Here is a 21530-nt window from a genome sequence, read left to right as displayed (position 1 = left end):
GGTTTGTGAGTTTAGCTTTCTGAAGTCAATGCAAAGACGTACAGAATTGTCTTTCTTTCTTACAACTACTATGGGGGAGGCAAAGGGGGATTCTGACTCTCGGATAATTCCAGCTGCTAACAAGTCTTGCAAATGTTTTCGTACTGCATCAATGTCCTGAGGATGTATGGGTCGAGGTCTGTGTTTGAAAGGAGTCTCATCATTAAGCTTTATTCGGTGAGTGACTTTGTTTGTATGTCCATAATCTAAGTCATGCAAGGCGAAGACTTCAGGCATGGAATTTAATTGATCCGTTATTCGTTTCTTCCATTCAGGTGTCAATGGGGAATTTTCAAAGTCAAATTTGAGATTGGAACAAGCAGAAAGTTCTTTATTGACAGTGCTGGAATTTACTGGCCCACTCTTTATTACTTCTTGGACTGCCCGCAATTCAGCAATTATAGTTCTGGGATAGATGGTAATGTCGGTCTGAGTTTCATTCCGTAACACAACTGGTAACTGTTGATGCCTTTTGCTGGGTAAGGAATGCAAACAGCTGGCAACTAGCAAACCACCAGGTAAAGCGGGTGAAGTTGGTGACTCTAGAGCTACACATTTCCCTACATGAGGACAATTAACTAGAACATGTCCATCAAGAACCACTGTACATCCTGCAGGTACTACCTCTGGAACATGTCCCTTGAATTTGATACAGCCCACTACATCAGCACTTGCTTGTTTGTATCTTGCTTCTAACACTTTTTGCACTGCACGGTAACCATGGAAGTTAGATTGAGGAAAGGAAGCAGATTGTTGGACATAGTTGCTGTAAAGAGCATCTAATGAATTTGTGCCAATTAGAACTTGGGGAGTGTTCATCAAATCTGGGACTACCAGGGCTAAAGTGGGCACTTCTGTCTCTGTTCCAAGGAACTCTCTGGGAAACTTAAGAGTCAATTCCACATATCCAAGATAAGGCACTGTTTGACCATTTGCCCCTTCCACTTCCAGCAAGTTGTCCAATGATTTAAGTGGACAATTTGATAAATTCTCTTGATAAAATGACCAGGGAACAGTAGTTACTTGGGACCCTGTGTCCAGAAGGCAGGAAACTCTTTTATTACCAACAGTTATTTGGGCAGTACACTTCACTCCCACTAATCCTCTTGGTAAATTTCTCAAAGGGGGTGCGTCACACGCATTTTGGTTGAACAATTGTTTACGTTTCTCAGGGCAATTATTATTTCTCTTAGTCTCTGTATGCCCCTCTACAGAGACCGTCCTCAGTTTAAAGGATTCATGATTGCTACTTGTTGGGTATCCCACTGGGCTTGTCGCTCCCTTAACTTGCGTTTTTTCTCAGCAACTTTAGTAGGGTCAGGAGCATTACTACAGCTGCTGGCAAGATGACCATCTTCCGCACATCTAAAACAATACCCCGGACGAGGTCTACTTTCAGGTAGTTTACTAGCTCTGTAACAATCTGTTGCTCTAGGTTCAGGCAGCAAGTTTCTGGTGCGGTTTCTATACATATCAGGGGCAGTCAGTTGAACCTTTAAATCAGCAATCTGTCTCTTTAAGTCAGCAATTTCAGTTGCTTCTACATCACTTTTAATTTTTGGAGTGGCTGTAGTTTGCATGGCTGTAATCTGTGCCTGTAACTCAGTGACAACATTTCTCAGCTCACTCACTTCATCTGGTTTTGCATTTTTTTTCTTTTCTTTCTGGCTTGAATGGTTTTGCAGTGCAACAACTTGAGTTTGGAGTTCACACACTTGCTTTGCGAGAGATGTGTCAGTTTGATCATCCTGCGTTTCACATTGGTGGGCAGATATCTGTTGAGCTGACAGTCTGAATTTCGAGGGGGCAGGATAGTGTTTATTTAGCCCTAAATGTTTTCTCATTCTTTCTTCTTTAGAGGCATTTTTATCTTCTTCTGTACGGATGAGAACTACTAATTCTGCAAATGAAGGAGGAGTGGCTTTTCTCCTTTCTAATTGAAGGTTAGCAATGAGGGAACTGTCCCAACAGCCGCGACAAAACTGCTTTAGAAGATATCGGTTTCTCTCTTCTTCAAATATCCCACCTCGTCGAATAGCTGTGCTTAAGAGTACTTGTAATCTGTGCAGGTAAGTTGAAGGCTTCTCACCATTGTTTTGGAAGCTATTCATAAATCTGGCTAATAACTCATCTCCGTCTTCTACAGAGCCATATACAGACTCCAGCAATTCCAGATATACTGCAGGTAAACTGTTAGGGGAGACATGTTTAACAATATCTGCAGCAGGGGGAAGCAGACTGTCTATGATTTTTCTAGCTCGATTTAAGTCAGATATAGAAGGATCTGTCAGTAGGAGATCAACACTGGCACGCCAAGTGTCAAAATCTGGCTCATTAACAGGTCTAGGAATTTTTCCAGAGAAAGATCGGAGGCGAAAAGAGGTATGGTGCATTGGAGCTGTTTCATTTGTGCGGACAATGTGCTCAACTACTACCTTTTGCACGCTAGGAGGATCAATTATATCCATGGTAAGTGCTGGATGGGATGACACTGTTACTGTGGGTTTAGTACTTCTATGGTTAAGGCTTTCCTTGGACAGGTTTTTTGAATTTGTTGACTCAACTTCATGAAATGGTGAAATTCTAGATGAAGGAAAAGCTGTTTGTTCAGTAATCATACTTTGTGATATGACTGGGGACAGCAGTCTATTTGGTGAACTAACTGTGCTACGATCAAGTATTTGAGAACGTGCTGCATTTGGAAATTCAAGCTTTTTATCCAAAACAGGTAGTGACTCAGCATGAGAAGGACCAAATTTAATCTTCAGTAACTCTGTTTGGAGTACTTCCTCAATGGATTTCCCACTAAAACTAGCAATGTTTTGCAATTCCTCCAGATATCCATTAGTAGCACTATCACTAGCAATATGGGGGTAAACGCAGCTTAAAGCACGTACCATGAAAGTGGTACTTGGGTTTGACATACTAACTACAGTTAAAGGCAAAAGAGGCATCAATGTTTTCATCGCGGAGTTATGTGTAAACTCTATGATAGCATGTCGATGAAACTCACAGTCAGGGTCATCAATTAGAAGATGTCGGTTAATACTACCATATCTTAAAAGCCATGACTCTAAATCTGAGTCTGCCTCAGTCAGTGTCATTCCACCCACAATTACTGCTTTTGAGATATTTACATTCTCTTTTTCTATGATATCCATGACGTTAAAGTTCTCTCCGATTTGTAATATTTATAGTGAACTCGAATACTGTAATTATACACTGTTGTTGCAATCTCTCTCCTGGCTGGCTCTCGCCACTTTTTGGTATGTAACCCTCGATACACAAATGTATTATAAGCTTTTAATCAATGGACCAGATGCTCAGAAGTCTAAATTCCTCCAAAGAGAGAGAAGATACAACAACAGTGAAGGACTCGGACACAGAGGTAAGAATAATAAAAGATTGTATTGTAAAATGTTCACTGAAATATATATAAAAATAAATAAAAATAAATAAAACAAATTCTAGATTTTTTCACACTTATCTAATGACCTCAATCTTATTTACACTATCTAATAACACTTCTCTTTCTTCACAGGCTATATCACTAATAAGGTAAGTTAATATTGTTGTTTTTTCTGTTTTTCTATTGTTAAGGCTAATATTATATTTTGGTTACTATTATAACAATAATATAATACTAATATACTAATAACAATACTATATTAAAGGTTTGTAAGTGAAAGTTAATAATACAATATTAAAATTGTATTATTATTTAACATATAATCAAGATTTCCCTTCTTAAACCAGTTAACCTCTCTCTATAAAGATTCAAAAATTGCAACGAATGAACACTCTAAAGGAACAATGTACAAATAAAATAAAAATGAAAATAAAACATTCACTTAAAACATTTCAAATGTTCCAAAAGTCCAGTAAAGGTGATAAACTTTCAAAAAGATTCTTTTGCAAAACAACTAGGTTGCAAATTCAGTTCCAGAGATCCAGGATGTTGCACTTGTGAGTGTGTTGTAAATTTACACTCCTACCATGACGCTGAATAGGTTTTACTTTGTATCTTTTCAACAGGTGTATCCAAAGAATCCACTTAATGGGAGGCTCGCCAGTCCAACTCCACAATTAGACACGCCGATGGAAGTTGAGACAATCCAATTCCAGAAGAGAGTTTAAACTTCAATTAATTCGAATCCAGAGCAGATCACATCCAGCAACTGACGTCAATAGAACATCTCACCGATGAAAAACCAGAAGAAGATGCACAAACGAACAAAACCAAACAAAAAAAAAAAACCTGGCCTTGAAAACACAAGGCCAAAGAAACCATTAGCATTTTACAGTGAATGCATTAACTCAGCTTAACACATTTCTAAATAAACAGCAACAGTAAATAACCATGTATATGCTTCTCTTTGCTGAATTTCTGTGTTTTTCCTATTTCTCTCTCCTATTTGACATTTTCTTTTTACAAATGACAGCATTTTACTTAAACTTTTCTCACTTAAACTTTACACAATCACTTGTATAATACTCTGTATAATAATTTGTTTTTACTAGACCAAACAAATGGTTAATTAATGAAACACATTTTTTGACACTAGTTTAAATCATGTTATAATGAAAACAATAATAAATAATAAAAACACGAACTCACCAAGGAAATCATTCAAAATCAAAACGAAACAAACAGGAAAACTCCAGGTGGCACTCATGTGCAGATTTCACTCTCAGAGACAAATCTTGTCTTTTTCTCTCAATCCTTCATTAAAAATATATGATTGAAATCATGTCAGCATCTTATTAATGGTCAATTTTCACAGTTAATACGCATTAAAACATTAAAAGATGTAAATCTAATAGTTTTCTGCTGTTATTAATATAACAACTTACATCTCTGCTTTCCCTTGCGAACACTGAATCACCATAGCAACGGTAAACACAAGCTAACAGACAAGCGAGATTTGTTATTGTTTGGAAAGCTGATCTGCTGCTATAGTGTAAGGCACGATGATGTCATTCTAAAGCACTATTCCCTTGAATGCTGTATAATACTCTATTATAAATTATTTATATAAGTAAATAATTTTAATGTATATTATTTAATCGAGTATTCTGCCAATGTTTTTTCCTCATATTTCTATTTGCTCTATTGCTGTATACTACCCACTAGTAACCTGGGTTACATATATATTATATATATATTTTTGTTGAATTGGCATGTCGCTAGTGTGCCTGTGCTTTTAACTTCTAAATTAGATGGTGTGCAACACTTCCATTCTCGGAAGTGGGGTGATTGGAAATATGTTTCTCCAGTGCATTGCTCCTTACCTGAACTTTCACTCATTGGGTGTATTGATTGAATCCTCCAGCCTGTTTTTGACAGCAGATCTTCATCTTGACTTTCTCTAGTCAACCCACAGAGGTGGATGCGCAGTACTCATCCAATCAGAAAGAAAGAGGTCATCATGCTGAGCCCGGGTGCACTTAGGGAATGCGGTTTAGCATCTGACTGAGTTCATGTGTACTAGTGATTCAGACGAGTCTCAGTTGAGGTTTTAGCTTCTCATATTTTGAATACTGGGTTTTAGCAGTAGAACTAGAGGTTTCTTTTTTTCTGCTCTCAATATAAAAGTTTTATTGTGTTGTGGATATACTGGAGGTAAGTGGTTATTGATTGTCTGGGTGTGAGTCTGGGTTTCAGTCCTCGCGCTGTTTGTTCGATTTGACAGCCCTGCCAATTTCTCTTCAGAGGAAATGAAATAGGCTGGCGTAGTTTTGAAGTTTGTTCAAATGGTTCAAGCCCTTCATTTGTTTCGTTTTTGTTCTTCATCTTCTGTTGCTTTAATAAAAGCTAATGGCATTCCATCATTTCTTTTCCATCAGTCTTTGCAGAGCAGATGGCCGGTCATCTGTGGCAGCAGTCTTGCTGTGCACGATTGCAGATTTCACTTCACGGACAGTCTCCTGCGTGCTCTTCCTCTCATATCTCGACAGAAATTACTAGACTGTCCTTAGGGGAAAGCTTCTATCAACTCTGCGTCAATCATAGATCATCTATAATTCCGTAGTTGTAATATATTGAAGCAGTTAAAGTGAGGTGAGACGGTTGGAGTGCCACAAAGGGTCACTATGGGATTCGGGCTCTTCAAGTTGGAAGATTTACCTGAGATCTCCCTTGAGAGTCTTTCAGGCTTCATGGTTTCTCTACTTGCCTCTCAATGGATTGAAACAACAGGATGATTTTAATGAGTAAATCAGAGTGTAATACTGCAAAGTCTAAGCCTGGATTTGTACTACTGCTTTGTCTGCTGCACAGTAATGCTGTCTGTCTCATTAGGGCAGTTTGATTTTTAGGGATTTCCTCGGAACAGGTGTTAGCTCAGAGAGTCAGAGAACTGTAGTCAAATTTCTACTGGAAGTGTAAACTTTTCTGACAGTTGAGTTTAAAGTTTTAGAGATGCCAAGGCTTAGTGATTTAATAATAAAAATGTCATTGTTTACTCATTGTTTTATTTTAAAATCTACATTACTGTTCAATCTATTTCAGTCAGTACCGTTTTCCCCTCAACATTTTTGACCATTACATTAATCAAACTACTGTGTAAAAAAATGCTGGGTTCCACACTGTCCCAACACATAAAGTGATTAAGTTAACGTAATCATTTTTACAAATTTAAGTGGATTGAACATTTAACTGATTTATACTTCTGCATCAAGTGCTCGCATACGCTCCGGCGCAGCTTTCGCATGGGCGTATTGCCCTCGCTGTGGCTGACACCAAGGCTGACGTGCACCTCTCAAAAAATGTAACTACACATCACAATGACGCGTAGCGCAAGCTCTGTGATTGGTCGGCTTGGTACCGGTGAAGAGTGTGGACAGTGCTGAGAGCTGCATGCCCGATAGAGCAAGTGTTTACAAGTGTCAAGTCTCATGAAGGAGCTCCAGATGGAGACTTTGGTTTTGTGTATACCTTATGATTAAAGTTGTTCCTGCCTCTGAATGAGTGACTTTTAGCTACTTGTAGCATTCTGGAAAAAACTAAATACCAGCGAAGAAACTGGACACAGAGAAACATGGAAATGTACAGCTGGCATTTTAGAAGTGTTATTGCAGAGCAACATAAAGAGCATGCAGAAGTATAAATGCACGACTATGCGTAAGTCAGCCGCTGTGGGTCACGCTGATCACACTCGATGCAGAAGTGTAAACCAGCCTTAAAGCCTGATTTATACTTCTGCGTCAAGTGACCGGCGTAACCCATGGCGCAGGCAACGCGCGTGGCAGTGCATTTATACTTCTGCGCGCTGTCTCTGTTGGTCTGCATTAACACTTCCGAAACGCTAGTGGGCAGTGAGGTGTTAATGTTCCTCTGTGTCGAGTTTCTTCTCTGCTTTTTTGCTTTTCCTGAACACTTCCGGGATGTACAAGTGGCTCAAACTCGCTCATTTTGAGGCAGGAACCGGCGGACGTGCAACAACTTTAACTATGAGGTAAACACAAAACAAAACTTTCCATCCGTAGCTCCTTCACGGGACTCCACACTTGTAAACAATCGCTCGCGCCATTCGCGCGGCTCTCGGTCCCGCCCAGACTCGTCAGCGCTACCAAGCCGACCAATCACAGAGCTTACGCTACGCGTCGTTGCAACGTGTAGTTATATTTTTTGAGAGGTGCACGTCAGTGACGGCGATGGCCACGGCGAAGGACTATGCGTCAGCGCCGTAGCATACGCCGACGTTTGACGCAGAAGTATAAATCAGCCTTAAGTTGTCGCAAAAAAACCCCTACCAATTGTGTTTTCTCAAATCATTTTAAATAAGTTCTGTATTTTCCGCACCATAAGGCACACCGAATTACTAGACACAGTCTCAATTATAGGGTCTATTTCTCTACTTAACCCATACATAAGGCACACAGTATTATAAGGCATATGCTAAAACATACAGTCTATAATAAATGGTAATGGAAGCGAGTTTAGTTAATTAAGTTGAACTTTATTCTACTATTTAACAATACACTCACATTATTTTTTAATCAATCTTTTCCCACAAATCCATCAAAGTTCCCATCTTATGTGTCTGAATTGAACAGCTGAAAAATTTTACCATCAAAAATGCCGGATTCCCTCTTAATGTCCAAGTCAGCCTCATTGCCAGGAGGCTGTTCAGCAATGATGCTGGCTTTCGTGAAAGCTCGAACAACAGTTAAAGCAGATACCATAGATCAGGCATCCACAATTCATTCACATATGATGGCATATCTCACATGGCGCTGTCTCTCATCTTTATCCATTGCTCCCATGCCAATGTCTAGTTGTTGGAGTTCTTTTGCTAATCCTCCCGAAATGATGGCAAGCTCCAAATTCATTTGCTTGACTTGGTATTTACAGTAGCAGTTGTTGTTTTGATTTGTTTATTGCTACCAATGTATGTATTACATCCATGTGTTGGCAGAAAGTAGTCTGACAATCAACCAAGCGGAGCACTTACTAACGTTACACAACAACATTTGTACAAATTTTGGAACTCAGTGCACAAATAAGCCGCACTGGATTATTTGGCGCACAGCCAATTTTTGAGAAAATTTAAGAGTCTTAGGTGCACTTTATAGTGCAGAAAATACAGTAGTAAGAGAACTTAACTACTTTGTTTAAAAGATTTTTGATAAGTCTTTGAGCACAGCTTGTAGGGGATTTATATATAAAGTGAGAGGGAAAGAGAGACTGGTGCTGAAGGTCTGACCCTCCTTTCTGCTCCTGCCCCATCTGAAACGGTCCAGTGATCAGAACACCTTACTGTCACACTTGGAACATGTGGCTCCCTGCCTGCAGGCACCTGTTAAAGAGTCAGAAATGATCTCATCAGGGCTTTAACACTCAGCCGCACCTCAAGTGCTCAATACTTGATCATCCTGGGCACTGTTTTTGATATCCAGCTCTACTTTCTTTGCAGGTGATATAGGCCTCCTCAAGATTTCAGCTTCAATTTTAATTTGATGCCGATTGCAGGCTCACAGGGTTTAATTTAAACAGTGATATTCATAATCCTGAGCTCCTTGGTGAATAATATGAGGTAGATCATGAAATCAATGGGCTTATGGAGTGTTCTAGTGGTTGTCAGGATGAGATGTTACTGCTACAGTGAAGGTTGTGCAAATCTCTGGAGCTCAGATGAGCCGCAGGTGTGAAGTGGGAAAAGCCACATGGCTGTTCAGAGCGTGTAATCCCTCCTGTTTTCTGTGAGGGCTGTAATGGGCATCTGTAGGTGGGATCACAGCAAGGCCAGGCATGAGGAAGCGTTTGCTAAGGGATTTTAGCCCTTTGGCCTGAAGAGAATTACCTGACATCACCTTGACTGAATCTCTCCAACATAAGTTTTCTTTCTGACTCTAGTCAGAGCAGACTTTTTTGGCATTTCTGCCCTAGATATAGTTGGAAAAGCTGCCTTAATAAAAACATTCATAAGTGTGTCTTGGAAAGCATGTTTTGAAGGCAGAAGGCGCTCATAGCCAATATTATTTTGTGTTAACGGTTAACTGTTCATAATATATATATATATATATATATATATTTTTTTTTTTAAGATCTGCACTTTTTCAACTCGTTCAAAACAACTGCATTACCATTGCCTTTCTACATTTGACCTTTCATTTATTTGAATTTGCTATAAGCTTCTAAACACATCTACACATCTAGCCCAAATGTTGATCACACAACAAACAAGTCATAACTAGAATGCTAAAAAAACAATCATTAATTCTTTACCCTGATCTTTTGTCTATGATTAGCTCAGCTCACCTCTTCAGACTTTAAAGTTTGATTAGTTTGTTCATGTGACAGTCTGAGACAAAAGGGTCCATGATTAGTTTACCTTTTAAGTTTTTCGCTCATCATGTGATGGCATGTTAACTGATGACTCAACTGAGGACTTAAAATGAATTGATAGAATCCATTTTCTGGCTCTGACTGCTCATGATTAGCTTATGTCTTTCACGTGATGAACGAAAGACTTAATCCAGAGGACTCGAGAGATGAACGAATAAAATCTTTTTCCAGCTCTTACTACATATGATTGGCTTCTTTCTTTCATGTGATAAACAAATGACTTAAACTCGATAAAAGACTTGGAAAAAGGAACTAGTCTTCTACCCCACCTAGAATGTTCATGCGCGAATGAACAAATCATTCACGAGTTCAAAAACGACCCATCACTAGTCTGCATGTTCTCCTCTGACTTGTGACTTGTATTTTGCCTGACCTGTTTACTGCTCCAAAATATTATAAATGTGTAAATTTTAAAATATATTGTGTTCAAAAAGGAAAAAGGTCTAGTTTTTTTTACCCAGATATTTAAAAAGAACATATTTTACAACAGTAATAACAATACCTTGAAACCGTGCTATTCTTATCCATGATTATCATACCATTAGAATCTTATACTGGCCCATACCTAACTCTATCTAAAATAGCACAGTCATTCTTTATATGATAGCAAAGAGAATGCAAATATTGCTGACACAAATGGTAAAATGTCCCTGGCTACAAGTGAGAAGGCATCTCAAAATGTGTGGATGCTCAGTTTTATTTCTCTGTTTTTTTTGTCCTGTGCTTGCTTTCATGTTGGCAGCTGTTAGCCTGAACATAATGTTATAATTGTTGGATCATATGTCATTTGTTGCATTCACTTTTCATGAATTTTGTTGGTTATTTTGTTAAATACATGTCTTTTTTTTTTTTTTTTTGCCTTTTTGTACAGTGAGAGAGGGAGAGAGAGCATGACTCAACTCAAACTAATAAAAATTCACAATTGTTTCAAAATTTAATTTTTTAGTTTTATAAAATTGGCACCCAAAAATTGTATTATTCAGAAATTGGTTTCAAAGTAAAAGTATCAATATCGCATCAAATATTTGAATAATACTCTTCCCTAATTCTAATTCTTTTAAAGCCCTGAGATAGCTTTGAATGATCCTTTTATTATATAGGTTTTTCTTTTTCACTAAACTACACAGAGATTTATCTATATGCTCAGTTCGTTCTAGATTCAGGTCCACCTTTTTTAATATCCAGAGCGCTTAAGTAAAGAGCCTTGAGATTTCACCACAACTGTTTTTAGATCCTCACGTCTAATGCGTTCAGATTGAATTTGCTCAATTGATCATGCGCCTGTCTGTTGTGCTCTCTCTCTTTCTCTCTGAACCCTCGACTCCTTGGTGAAGATACAAGGTTATGAAATCAATAGGTATTAGTGGAAAGGTGCCGGGAATGAATGAGCAGTTTTACACTTGCACTTTAAAGGTTTTTTTCTCATATGTGTCTGTTTATTTCCACAGAAAGAGCTGTGCAACATGATCCTGGACTGTTGTGCTCAGCAAAGAACATATGAGAAGTTCTTTGGTCTTCTAGCTGGGGTGAGCCTTATCTTTCTGTAAATGTTATGCTGTGTATTAAATTTCATAAAATGACCAAAACAAGATGCTTTTATTGTAGTTATTTATTGACTAGATTAACATTTTTACAGATTTTATTGTGCTTTTTTGTTAAAATAGTAACTGTTTTGTCTAAACTATTATTATTTTGATAATTAGTTTGTATTTAAATTTAAATGGGATATGTTATGCAAAAATCACTTTAAAATAGGCTTTTGTGGCTATAGTCTGTGAATATAAACAACTCCTATAGATAAAAATGTATTTATTGTATTGTTTATAATCACACTTTGTAGTCATATTGTATGTGTCATCAGAGGGGGAAAGACCCGCTCAATAGTGATGATCCCTTCCTCGTTAGCATAGGACAGTAGTCTTGTTTTTTTAATTTGCCACTATGCTGACACATAGGCATTTGTAGCTCTGCCTTTTTTGAAAAGAGCAGTCTTATTTGAATTTAAAGCGACAGTCACCATGGCACAATAGTATTAAAACAAAATAGGGGCAGTTTCAAAGAGTTACAAAACATTATTTGTGATGTATTTTGAGCTGAAACTTAACATACACACTCTAGGGATGTCAGAGACTTATTTTACATCTTGTAAAAAGGGTTATAATAAGTCCCCTTTTTTTGTCAAATAATTTTTATTTGTCATTGGATAGACGTACAACAATCACAAATTCCAGGATTCCTTTTCTAATATGCATAAACTTACAAAAAAATAAGAAAAAATAAATAACAAAAACAAACACCCCAGCCTGTAAGTATACAATACAGTGATAATCAAAACAACTGTTTTTTTTGTTTGTTTGTTTGTTTTTTAACAAATTGCTTTGGGGGAAAGAATTCCCCATGAAGTGATAGTAGGGTCCCAGATTTTAATAAATTGTCACCTTTTAAAAGAAATCTGGTTCATTACAAGTGCAGAGTAGATATTAATTCTTCAAGCCAACGTGTAGCAGTTGGAGGATTAACATTTTCCAAGACAATAATAGCAGCTTTTTGTCTGTTATCAAACAATATGTAAGAAATTTCTGTTGTGCACTGCTCAATGAGTTTGTATTATCAGAATGTCCTAATATAATATCCACTGGGTCAGAATCTAGGTGTAGATCAAGGACATCTGAAAGCACTTTAAAAACCTCATTCCAGAATCCCTGTATTTTATGACAGAATACAAAACTATCAGCTAAATTGGCTTCTTCTGATTGGCACTTATTACAAGTAGGAGACATATTGTGGAAAATCATAAGTAATTTATGTTTGGAGTAGTGTAGTCTATGTATGACCTTGAACTGGATGAAGCATAATCTAGTGTTGATTGATTGTTTATCTATATCCACTAAGCTATTCTGCCAAATTTTTTCCGAAATTTGAATTCCCTCTCTCGTTCCCATTCTTCTCTGATCAACTTTTCAGTGGGGGCAGTAGCTGCAAATAACCTTTCATAAATTAGAGATAACTGACGTTTGTATCCCCTGAACTATGTGAGACAATCATAAGCAGGTCATAATAGAGTCCCCTTTAAAATTAACATGTTAGTTAGCTTGCTAAGGTTAGTGCAATTGTTGTTGTTATTAGATTTATAAAATAATTATTTAATATTTATTGATTTAATTATTAAAAAAAAAAAGAATTCCAATTAGACTATATTTTGCTCCTTTTACAGTCACGAATATTTAAACAGATATACTCCTCATCTGCAATATTTGTGCACAATTGCAACAGTTGTTTTTTTCCCTGTCTGATATTTTCATTTTTTATGCAGAGGTTTTGCCTGCTGAAGAAAGAGTACATGGAGAGCTTTGAGGCAATTTTCCAGGAGCAGTATGAAACAATCCACCGGCTGGAAACCAACAAACTGCGTAACGTTGCTCGAATCTTTGCTCATCTCCTCTACACAGACTCAGTTCCATGGAGTGTAAGTTACTTTTATTGCTGGCTTCTTTACACTCATTGCTTTCACATTTAGACGTGACCTATAAATGAATTCAACCTGCAAGGTGCAATTAAGATTATACAACACATCAATACGGACTGCAGTATTGATTTCCTAAAGTGGGGAATAAAAGGAAAATTTCTTCCAGGTCCTTGAATGCGTTAGAATGAGCGAAGACACAACAACATCCTCCAGTCGAATCTTTGTGAAGATTTTGTTCCAGGAACTTTGTGCTTACATGGGTTTGCCAAAACTAAATGAGAGATTGAAGGACACGTAAGTATTTTCTTAATTTAGTACGCTTTGATTGAACAACAGTAATCAGTAATAAAGTTTATAACAAAGACATTTCATTTGTTTAATCCTCAGGACTCTCCAGCCATTTTTTGAAGGCCTGTTTCCACGCGATAACCCGAGGAACACAAGATTCGCCATTAATTTCTTCACATCTATCGGCCTTGGAGGACTAACGTAAGTGTCTGTGATTACTCTCTATTTGGGTCTGCTTTGTTTATTATGAACAAAATCTCATCTGAGTTTTTATTTTTATTTTCTTCAGGGATGAGCTGAGGGAACATCTGAAAAACGCTCCTAAGATGATCATGACCCAGAATCAGGAAGTTGAGTCGTCAGATTCTTCCTCATCCTCCTCATCCTCTTCAGACTCCTCTTCATCTTCAGGTTCCTCATCTGAAAGTGACAGCAGTGAAAGCGACTCTGATTCGTCCAGTGACTCAGACTCTTCTTCCAGCAGTGGCAGCTCTTCAGGTCTGATCTTTTTAGGTTTAATTAGTGTTTTTGGAATCATTAAGGAAAGTGAATCTTTATGTGGAGTCAGAATCATGACAGATTTATTTGGTTTAAGTAGAAACTATATTTGTTAATTCAATGCTAATTTATGTAGTCTTTATCACTGTATAAAGAGTGTGATTTCTTCTTCAGTCTGTGATATGAAACCACATCTGCTCACAAAAAACTAGTTATTTTAAACACTCAACTGATGATGTGAAGTGGAGCTGAAGATCTCTTCCTTGAACCCAACAGGACCCGACGGGTTTGGGTGGGTTCGGGCTTAATTTCTATCATTTTAGACTGGGCTGGGCTTGTGCAGTAAATGAACAGTCATGTGATGCATTTGGATTAGCGCGAGAAAGTAATCAAATCATTTGTTACAACATTAAAATCCATCCCTGCAAAGGTGAAACAAATGACGGAGAAGTCAAAAAGAGGGAATTTTAACTGCGGTCAGGCCCAGCCGTCAGTTCAGAAAGAACGATCATTCTAGCCGCCAACATATTTTGGCGGTCGCTCATACACTGCGTATTACGGTAGAGTGCTAACAACAATGTACAGCAAGCTGACAGGGAAGATGACGCGGTCACTCGCTACATTGAAACCGCTGTCATGGAAAATAAAAAAGGATGTTCATGGCTGGTGAAAGATCAAACAATCCTACCCAAAACATGCTAAATTAGCCAGAACAGTATGCATCAGGACTGTGCTAAAGCCATTCAATAATATTCCTCCACAAAAATATGTAGCCTAATCTTGGTGAGTAAAAGATTTTTAAATTATACCTAAATATTAATTAAACCTTTAAAAAAATCATAATGTAGTCAGAGTATATAGGCTGTGTTGGCATTATTTTTTTATTATTCAGCTTCACCATCGCCTTAATGCCAGATTGTAAAGAGAAGTGGCGAAACAAATCACAGAGCCTTTATCTTAATTTCGTTATTGCCAAATACCCGTCATCATTTATAATTTATTTTAATTTAAAATGTTAGGAAAGACTAATTTTTATTGGTGTGTTGGCCAATTTAAAGGCTTAGTGTGCACTTAGGTCTGTTTAGAGTGCTGAGATGTTACGATGTTACAGAGGACTTTTTTCTTTGTTAAAACACATAAACGACTCATTCGTGGAAAAAAGGCAAAAGAGCTGTGTTCATGTGCACATTTGAATAATATCAGGCTATTAACGGGTTCAGGTTTTTAAAAGGTGTCAATCAAAATCTAGTTGTCGGGCTCGGGCCGAATTCTGTCAGGCTCGGGCACTATCTGGCCTAACTTTTATGGCCCGATTACAGCTCTAATATGAAGTGAATTTTGAGTCTCGCATTCTACTGTATCATATTTATTCATTATACAAATCAATTTTGGTCTCACTATACAATCCTGACCACACTAGCTTCAGATTGTAGAGTCAGATTCCAGATTGTAGGTTTAATTGTTGTTATTGCTGAAAGACTAATTCTGTTTTTGGAAACATGGTTATATCGAATATATAGTGTTTGTCTTTAAAATATAAAATACCACTACAATATAAATCATATTGCAATAGAATTATTATACTGTAAAACTCAAGAGTATTTAATTAAAAAAATGTGTGTGTAGCTGCTATTTTTAGTGCAGCATTCCATTACAATCCCTGTATGGATGTGTTAATTTTCAAATTAATATCGAAAGAATATTTTTATTAAATATAAATATAATAAATTAAAATCATATTATAATAAACTTATACTGTAAAATGTGAAAGTATTTAATAAAAAATAATTTATTACATTTATTAATAAATGTTTTAAAGAGCCCCTATAATGCGTTATAAAAGATCATATTTTGGTTTTGGGGGTCTCTAACAACAGTCTAAATATGCATGCAGAGTCAAAAAATACTTTCATTGTCTAATAATATGCATTTATTTTTACCTTATCCCAACGACTCCCAAATGATTCCTTCAGCGATTCACTTGTCCCCAAAATTGTTCTGTTGTGATTGGTCCACTGCTTTCTGCATGAGATGGAGAGATATGCCCAGCATGGTTTAGTAGTCAGAGAACAGAATATACAGTTGAAGTCACAATTATACGCCCCCCTTAGAATTTTTTTTCTTTTTTTAAATATTTCCGAAATGATGTTTAACAGAGCAAGGAAATTTTCACAGTATGTCTGATAATATTATTTCTTCTGCAGAAAGTCTTATTTGTTTTATTTCGGCTAGAATTTAAATTTTTTTAAACACCATTTTAAGGTCAAAATTTTAATTACACCACGTTGTGTAGAAAGGAGAAACACAGGATCTGGTAGAAGAAAAAACTGATCCATACAAATTATGTAACAGTTACTGACAAAGTCCCATACTTGAGTAGTCTTTGCTGATTTTTACCTTAATAACAAACGGCCAGCAATCCCGGGCCCCAGGGTAGGTTATTGTATCAGTCATCAGAAAAATGACAGGAACAAACACAGCACACGGTTGGCTATACTGTGGTGTTGTTGAGAAAATGAACAGTAACCCTTTATTCCCCCCAGCTGCATGTCTGGCCATCTCTCAGTGATAGTAATCTTCATGTCATGATCAATCCCATGATCCCGCTAGTGTCTGAAAGGAAGGTTGTGTTCCAGCAGTTCATATTCGGCATTGTTTTGTGTCGATCTCGATACGAACAGGCGAAAGATCCAGATGAACGATGAATTATTTAAACGACTCTCAAATTCTTTATAATTTCACAATATATATTTTTAAACAAGGTGCATTTTCAGATTTAAACCTCAGCGGGATGTTTTCATTTACTTAGAGCTTATGTTAATTTTCAAAATATATTGTACATAGTGATTTGTCTCAAATAAAAGTATTTAAAAATGTTTTAATCACATTGCAATAAAATTATTACACTCTAAAATCTAAAAGTATATATTTTTTATGCACCATGCAATTACAATACTAGCATGCACATTTTATAATTCATTTACAAATGTCAAACCATCTTTTACTTTTTCTGTAAACTAAATATTTCTGTCACGTATGGCAGGAAACTTATAAAATAGCAGCTTTTGGATTAGGGCTTAATTGCACTGCTGATTTTATATTTAAATATCATGCAGCCCTACTTACAATTCCCTTCAGAATTGTTGTCATATCCACGACTAAATGTCCCATTTTTATGGTTTAGATTGGATTAAAAGCCTGGAATTATGAACAGTACAGTGTGTTTGCTAAGTAGACAAAACTCATGTATTGAACAAGAGCAGAGACTTTTCAGTCGTCCAATTTAAAAGCTATGATTTGTGAAAGAAAGTGTAGTCATTGACACAGTGCCTAATTATTCATGCTGTTGATGTCTGGACTTCAGTTGAGTTCCGTTTGTGTTTGTCTTTCTTCCTTAATTATTCTGCCTGTTACGAAGTGTTTTCTCCTCCCTTCCTTATCCTGATGAGGGGTCAATAAACAGTCTAAATGTCAGGACAGAGTGTCCACTTTCTAGATCCCGTCACACAAATTCACAGAAATCTTGGAAAAATCATGAAATGGTAGAAACAACATGTAAAACGTGGCATAGTGGTAGAAATATCTTCATCCCAGTCAGGAATCGCCTATGATTAGTTTCATTTCAATTGCGGCATGATGACAAACACTGTCATAAACACTTGCTGTCCCAATCTGCCTGCAAATAGACACTTTTTGCGGCTTTAGCGCTGTGTATAAGCTGATTATAATTAGATTTGAGAACAGGCAGATTCTGACAGGAGTCTGTGAGCCACAGCCATTCAAGTGCAATAATGTGTTCTCAAGGCTGTTAATGAAGTTACATTTTTAGAAGAGATGTGATGTCAGGCCTCTCTCGTCTCTTCTGCTACCGTTTAATGAACGTTAATTGATGTTTATTGCTGCTTTTCGAGAAAGACACACTTCCAGTACTCCAGCGTTTCCTTAAAAAGTGTTCTTTGCAAACCCATTTAACAGATTTTTTTTTTCTGGCTGTAAATGAGGTAGTGGTTTGATCTCATTTGGATAATTGAAAATACAGTAGGCCATATTTTAGGATACAGGTTCACCAAATCACACATATTGCTCATTAATAGTAAAGATTTTAGGTGTTAAATAAAGCATTATGATATCATCAGTTGGTAGTTTTCAGTCAAGTGACCTATGCGGAGAACTAGAGAACAATGGGCCTTAATGGCAGCTACAGTGAGATCACTGTAGAAATGCAGCACAATCCTGTCATATTTCCATCTGTTTCAAGCTACAAATATTTGAATGCAATATCAACAGAACAAAACATAGTTATGATTACAAACTGAAAATTGTGGCCATTTGAAATCCATATACTGCACCTGCAGCGACACTACACCCTGTCACAGTGACAATTTAGCAATGTTTACATCTTCAGGTATGTCGCGCGCAACTCACCCCCACCGCTCTTTAGGTACGTCTCGTGTGCACACGCTCCTACTCAGATACGTCGCTCACTCAACCCCTGACACCCCTCAATGGGCCTGACACAGACACACACACAGACAGACACACACAACACGCTGGAGCGAGTTCCTTCAGATTCAACATGCATGATCGCATTCATCAAATTTGCTTAAACTAAGCGTTCTAAAGTATGGCTGTATTTCACAAGGATTCTGACACAACAACTCAAAGCATACGCTTTCATTGCGTTTAATGAGGAAGCACGTTAAACTTAATGAAACATTGGAGGGCTCATGCTGAAATTCAGAGTAATGCGCTGTCTTTGACAGCTCGCAACGTCACCAGAGACTTTGAGTACATTTACATAAGACACTAATACTCCGATTTAAATAATACTCTTATTAAAAGTCTACCGTGTAAGCAGCAGTTTAATTACCTTAAAGGACCACCGAGTCACGAAATGCGGAAATTTCATCAAATTCAAATTCCATTAAAACAGAAGTCAAAAGTTAAAAATGACACACCTGAAATTGCATGAAACTCTGGAGAGCCTGGTGATGCGACATTAATTGTTTTAAGCCTGGTTTATACTTCTGCGTCATGACCGGCGTAACCTACGGCGCTTTAACTATGAGGTAAACACAAAACAAAACTTTCCATCTGGAACTCTTTCACAGGACCCCACACTTGTAAATAATCGCTCTATCGAGGTCGCACCATTCGCAGACTCGTCAGTGATACCAAGCCGACCAATCACAGAGCTTGGTAGCGCTGATGAGTCTGGGCGGGACTGAGAGCCGCGCGAATGGTGCGACCTCGATAGAGCGATTGTTTACAAGTGTGGAGTCCTATGAAGGAGCTCCGGATGGAAAGTTTTGTTTTGTGTTTACCTCATAGTTAAAGTTGTTGCACGTCCACCGGTTTCTGCCTCAAAATGAGCGAGTTTTAGCCACTTGTACATCCAGGAAGTGTTCAGGAAAAGCAAAACAGCAGCGAAGAAACTCGACACAGAGGATTATTTACACCTCACTGCCAACTAGTGTTTCGGAAGTGTTAATGCAGACCAACAGAGACAGCGCGCAGAAGTATAAATGCACAGCTACAAGCGTTGCATGCGCCGTGGGTACGCCGGTCACTTGACGCAGAAGTATAAACCAGGCATTATACTGAAACTTGCCTTCAAAAAGCGCTTCCTTGGTCTTATCCATATTTCTTTGCATGTTGAACACACTTTCATCACAACAGGAAGTGAGAAAAAAAAACTGCAACTGTGTAAAAAATTTTTAACGCATTAAAATTTTCTAATTAATCACATGCGTTAACGCACAAATTTTGACAGCACTAATATATATATACATATATATATATATATATATATATATATATATATATATATATATATATATATATATCTATATATATATATATCTATATACACACACACACACACACACACACATACACACATACACATACCGTATATGTATTATGTTCCAGAACGAACATCTTTTCCAGACTTGTCACAATTCTTTTCTCCCTTCTCAGACTCTGACTCCAGGCGCAAGAAGGCCTCAGGTAAGAAAAAGGACAAGAGCAAGAAATCCAGCAAGGCAGCAAACCAGCGATCTCCCTTAGAGGAACGACCCACCAAGAGACACGAGAACCGCCGTCAGGACGCCAGCAAAGAGGACCGACGTGGATCTGATAAACACAACAGAGATCCTCAGCGGCGCGGACAACAGGACGAGTCACCTCCTGCTCGACCGAGAGGAGAACCAGAGCGCATAAGAGGACAGAAAGAACCTCACAGACACGCTCAGGACCACCAGGACAGACCGACAGATTCAGGCAGGCACAAGGACGACGGCAAAAACTCCCGAGCGAACAAGGACAAAGATAGACGGCGGAGCAGGGAGAAGGAGCCTCTGCGGCGGAGCAGGGACAGGTCAAAGTCACGAGAGAGGAGCCGCAAAGAGATGGACTCCAGGGACTCGTACGGAAACGGCTTAGAGAGGGCAGACAAAGAGAACCGCCATTCTGACAGATACAAAGAGTCCAGGAGGAAAGACGACAGGAGACACAGATAGAAGGTGGAGTTGTTCAGTCCTCATAATTCTGTCCTGATTTTAAGCTTCACTGTGGGTTTCACCTCTGTGCTTTTTGCTTAGCCTCTGTGTCGTTCTACAGTAAAGCCTCCTAATGGTTTTTTTGAGCAGACCTTTGGAATAACTCATGCATACACACTCTGATGGTGGTGTGAAACGTGTTCCCGAGACGAATTTAGCGGTTAAACTTGGACGTTTTGTATTGTATGTATGCTCTTTGGCCGATTGTATTTTTGCAGTTGCTTTCAAAGTAATTGGGAGAACAGAAAGATTAAAGATGACGTTTGATAGAAATTGGAAACGTTTCCCTGTGCTTTTTGAAGGTTGATGACATTTAACTCTGATGCAGAAAATATAGGTAATGAGTAGGGGTGGGAAATTATGCTGCTGCCGAACTTCAGTTTGATTACGATTATCATGTCATCGATTTGGTTTAATTTGATATCATAGTGCACTGATGATGCACTGCATTCTTAAATTTATTTTTTACTTCATGTATACAAGAAGCAGTCAGAACAATTCACAGAACATTCCTTTTACCTGCTCAAGTACCTTGCCATAGTATAATCCGAAAACCATCAGTACATCATAATCTAATATCCAGAAAATGGATATTGGGTTATAATTATGGATAAGGGAGAAGATCCATAATCCGATACCGAATCATCCTCGTCTGCATCACAATGAACATCGATTTAAGTTTGAAAAGGTATTAAAATCGATTTATTTAGTGATGGATATTTTCTGATGTTTTATTTTTCATCTAAGGATTCATTTATTTAATCAGAAATACAGTATGACTGTAATAAAATGCTCGTACTGTATACTTTAAAATACTTTACAAACTATT

The 21530-nt window shown here is 37.7% G+C and overlaps 2 protein-coding genes and 2 long non-coding RNA genes across 7 annotated transcripts in view; 1 reads left to right on the top strand and 3 right to left on the bottom strand.

Annotated features, from left to right (window-relative positions):
• Nucleotides 1-20974, top strand: part of cwc22 (CWC22 spliceosome associated protein) — a 92020-nt gene extending 71046 nt beyond the window's left edge. For all 4 annotated transcript variants that reach the window (NM_001077569.2, XM_087266823.1, XM_087266821.1 and 1 more), the window contains exons 16-21: nucleotides 11338-11415; nucleotides 13203-13355; nucleotides 13522-13649; nucleotides 13743-13844; nucleotides 13933-14141; nucleotides 20121-20974. In NM_001077569.2, the coding sequence (NP_001071037.2) occupies nucleotides 11338-11415; nucleotides 13203-13355; nucleotides 13522-13649; nucleotides 13743-13844; nucleotides 13933-14141; nucleotides 20121-20662 (1212 nt within the window). In that variant the 3' untranslated portion in view covers nucleotides 20663-20974. The remainder of the gene's footprint in view (nucleotides 1-11337; nucleotides 11416-13202; nucleotides 13356-13521; nucleotides 13650-13742; nucleotides 13845-13932; nucleotides 14142-20120) is intronic.
• The window catches only part of LOC147835389 (uncharacterized), a 170000-nt gene that overhangs the window by 83006 nt on the left and 65464 nt on the right, over nucleotides 1-21530 (bottom strand). The gene's annotated exons all lie outside the window — the stretch shown is intronic.
• On the bottom strand, nucleotides 1263-4928 carry LOC141376188 (uncharacterized). Its single transcript, XM_087268397.1, has 3 exons — nucleotides 4894-4928; nucleotides 4658-4762; nucleotides 1263-4302 (listed from the first exon to the last, which is right to left on the bottom strand). The coding sequence occupies exon 3, from the start codon at nucleotides 3198-3200 to the stop codon at nucleotides 1263-1265; it is 1938 nt and encodes a 645-aa protein (XP_087124523.1). The 5' UTR covers nucleotides 3201-4302; nucleotides 4658-4762; nucleotides 4894-4928.
• Nucleotides 7983-20773, bottom strand: LOC141376195 (uncharacterized). The gene is made up of 3 exons (XR_015499884.1): nucleotides 20052-20773; nucleotides 16082-16163; nucleotides 7983-8840 (listed from the first exon to the last, which is right to left on the bottom strand). It is a non-coding gene; the product is annotated as an uncharacterized LOC141376195 (long non-coding RNA).

The sequence above is a fragment of the Danio rerio genome, chromosome 9 (assembly GCF_052040795.2).
Source record: "Danio rerio strain M-AB ecotype USA chromosome 9, GRCz13ab, whole genome shotgun sequence".
NCBI lineage: Eukaryota > Metazoa > Chordata > Actinopteri > Cypriniformes > Danionidae > Danio > Danio rerio.
The sequence above is the reverse complement of the archived record's forward strand: the minus strand, read 5'-3'. Positions and strand labels throughout refer to the sequence as shown.

Excerpts from the sequence above, each read along its gene's own strand:
- LOC141376188 (XM_087268397.1), bottom strand. The coding sequence starts at position 3,200 with ATGGATATCATAGAAAAAGAGAATGTAAATATCTCAAAAGCAGTAATT.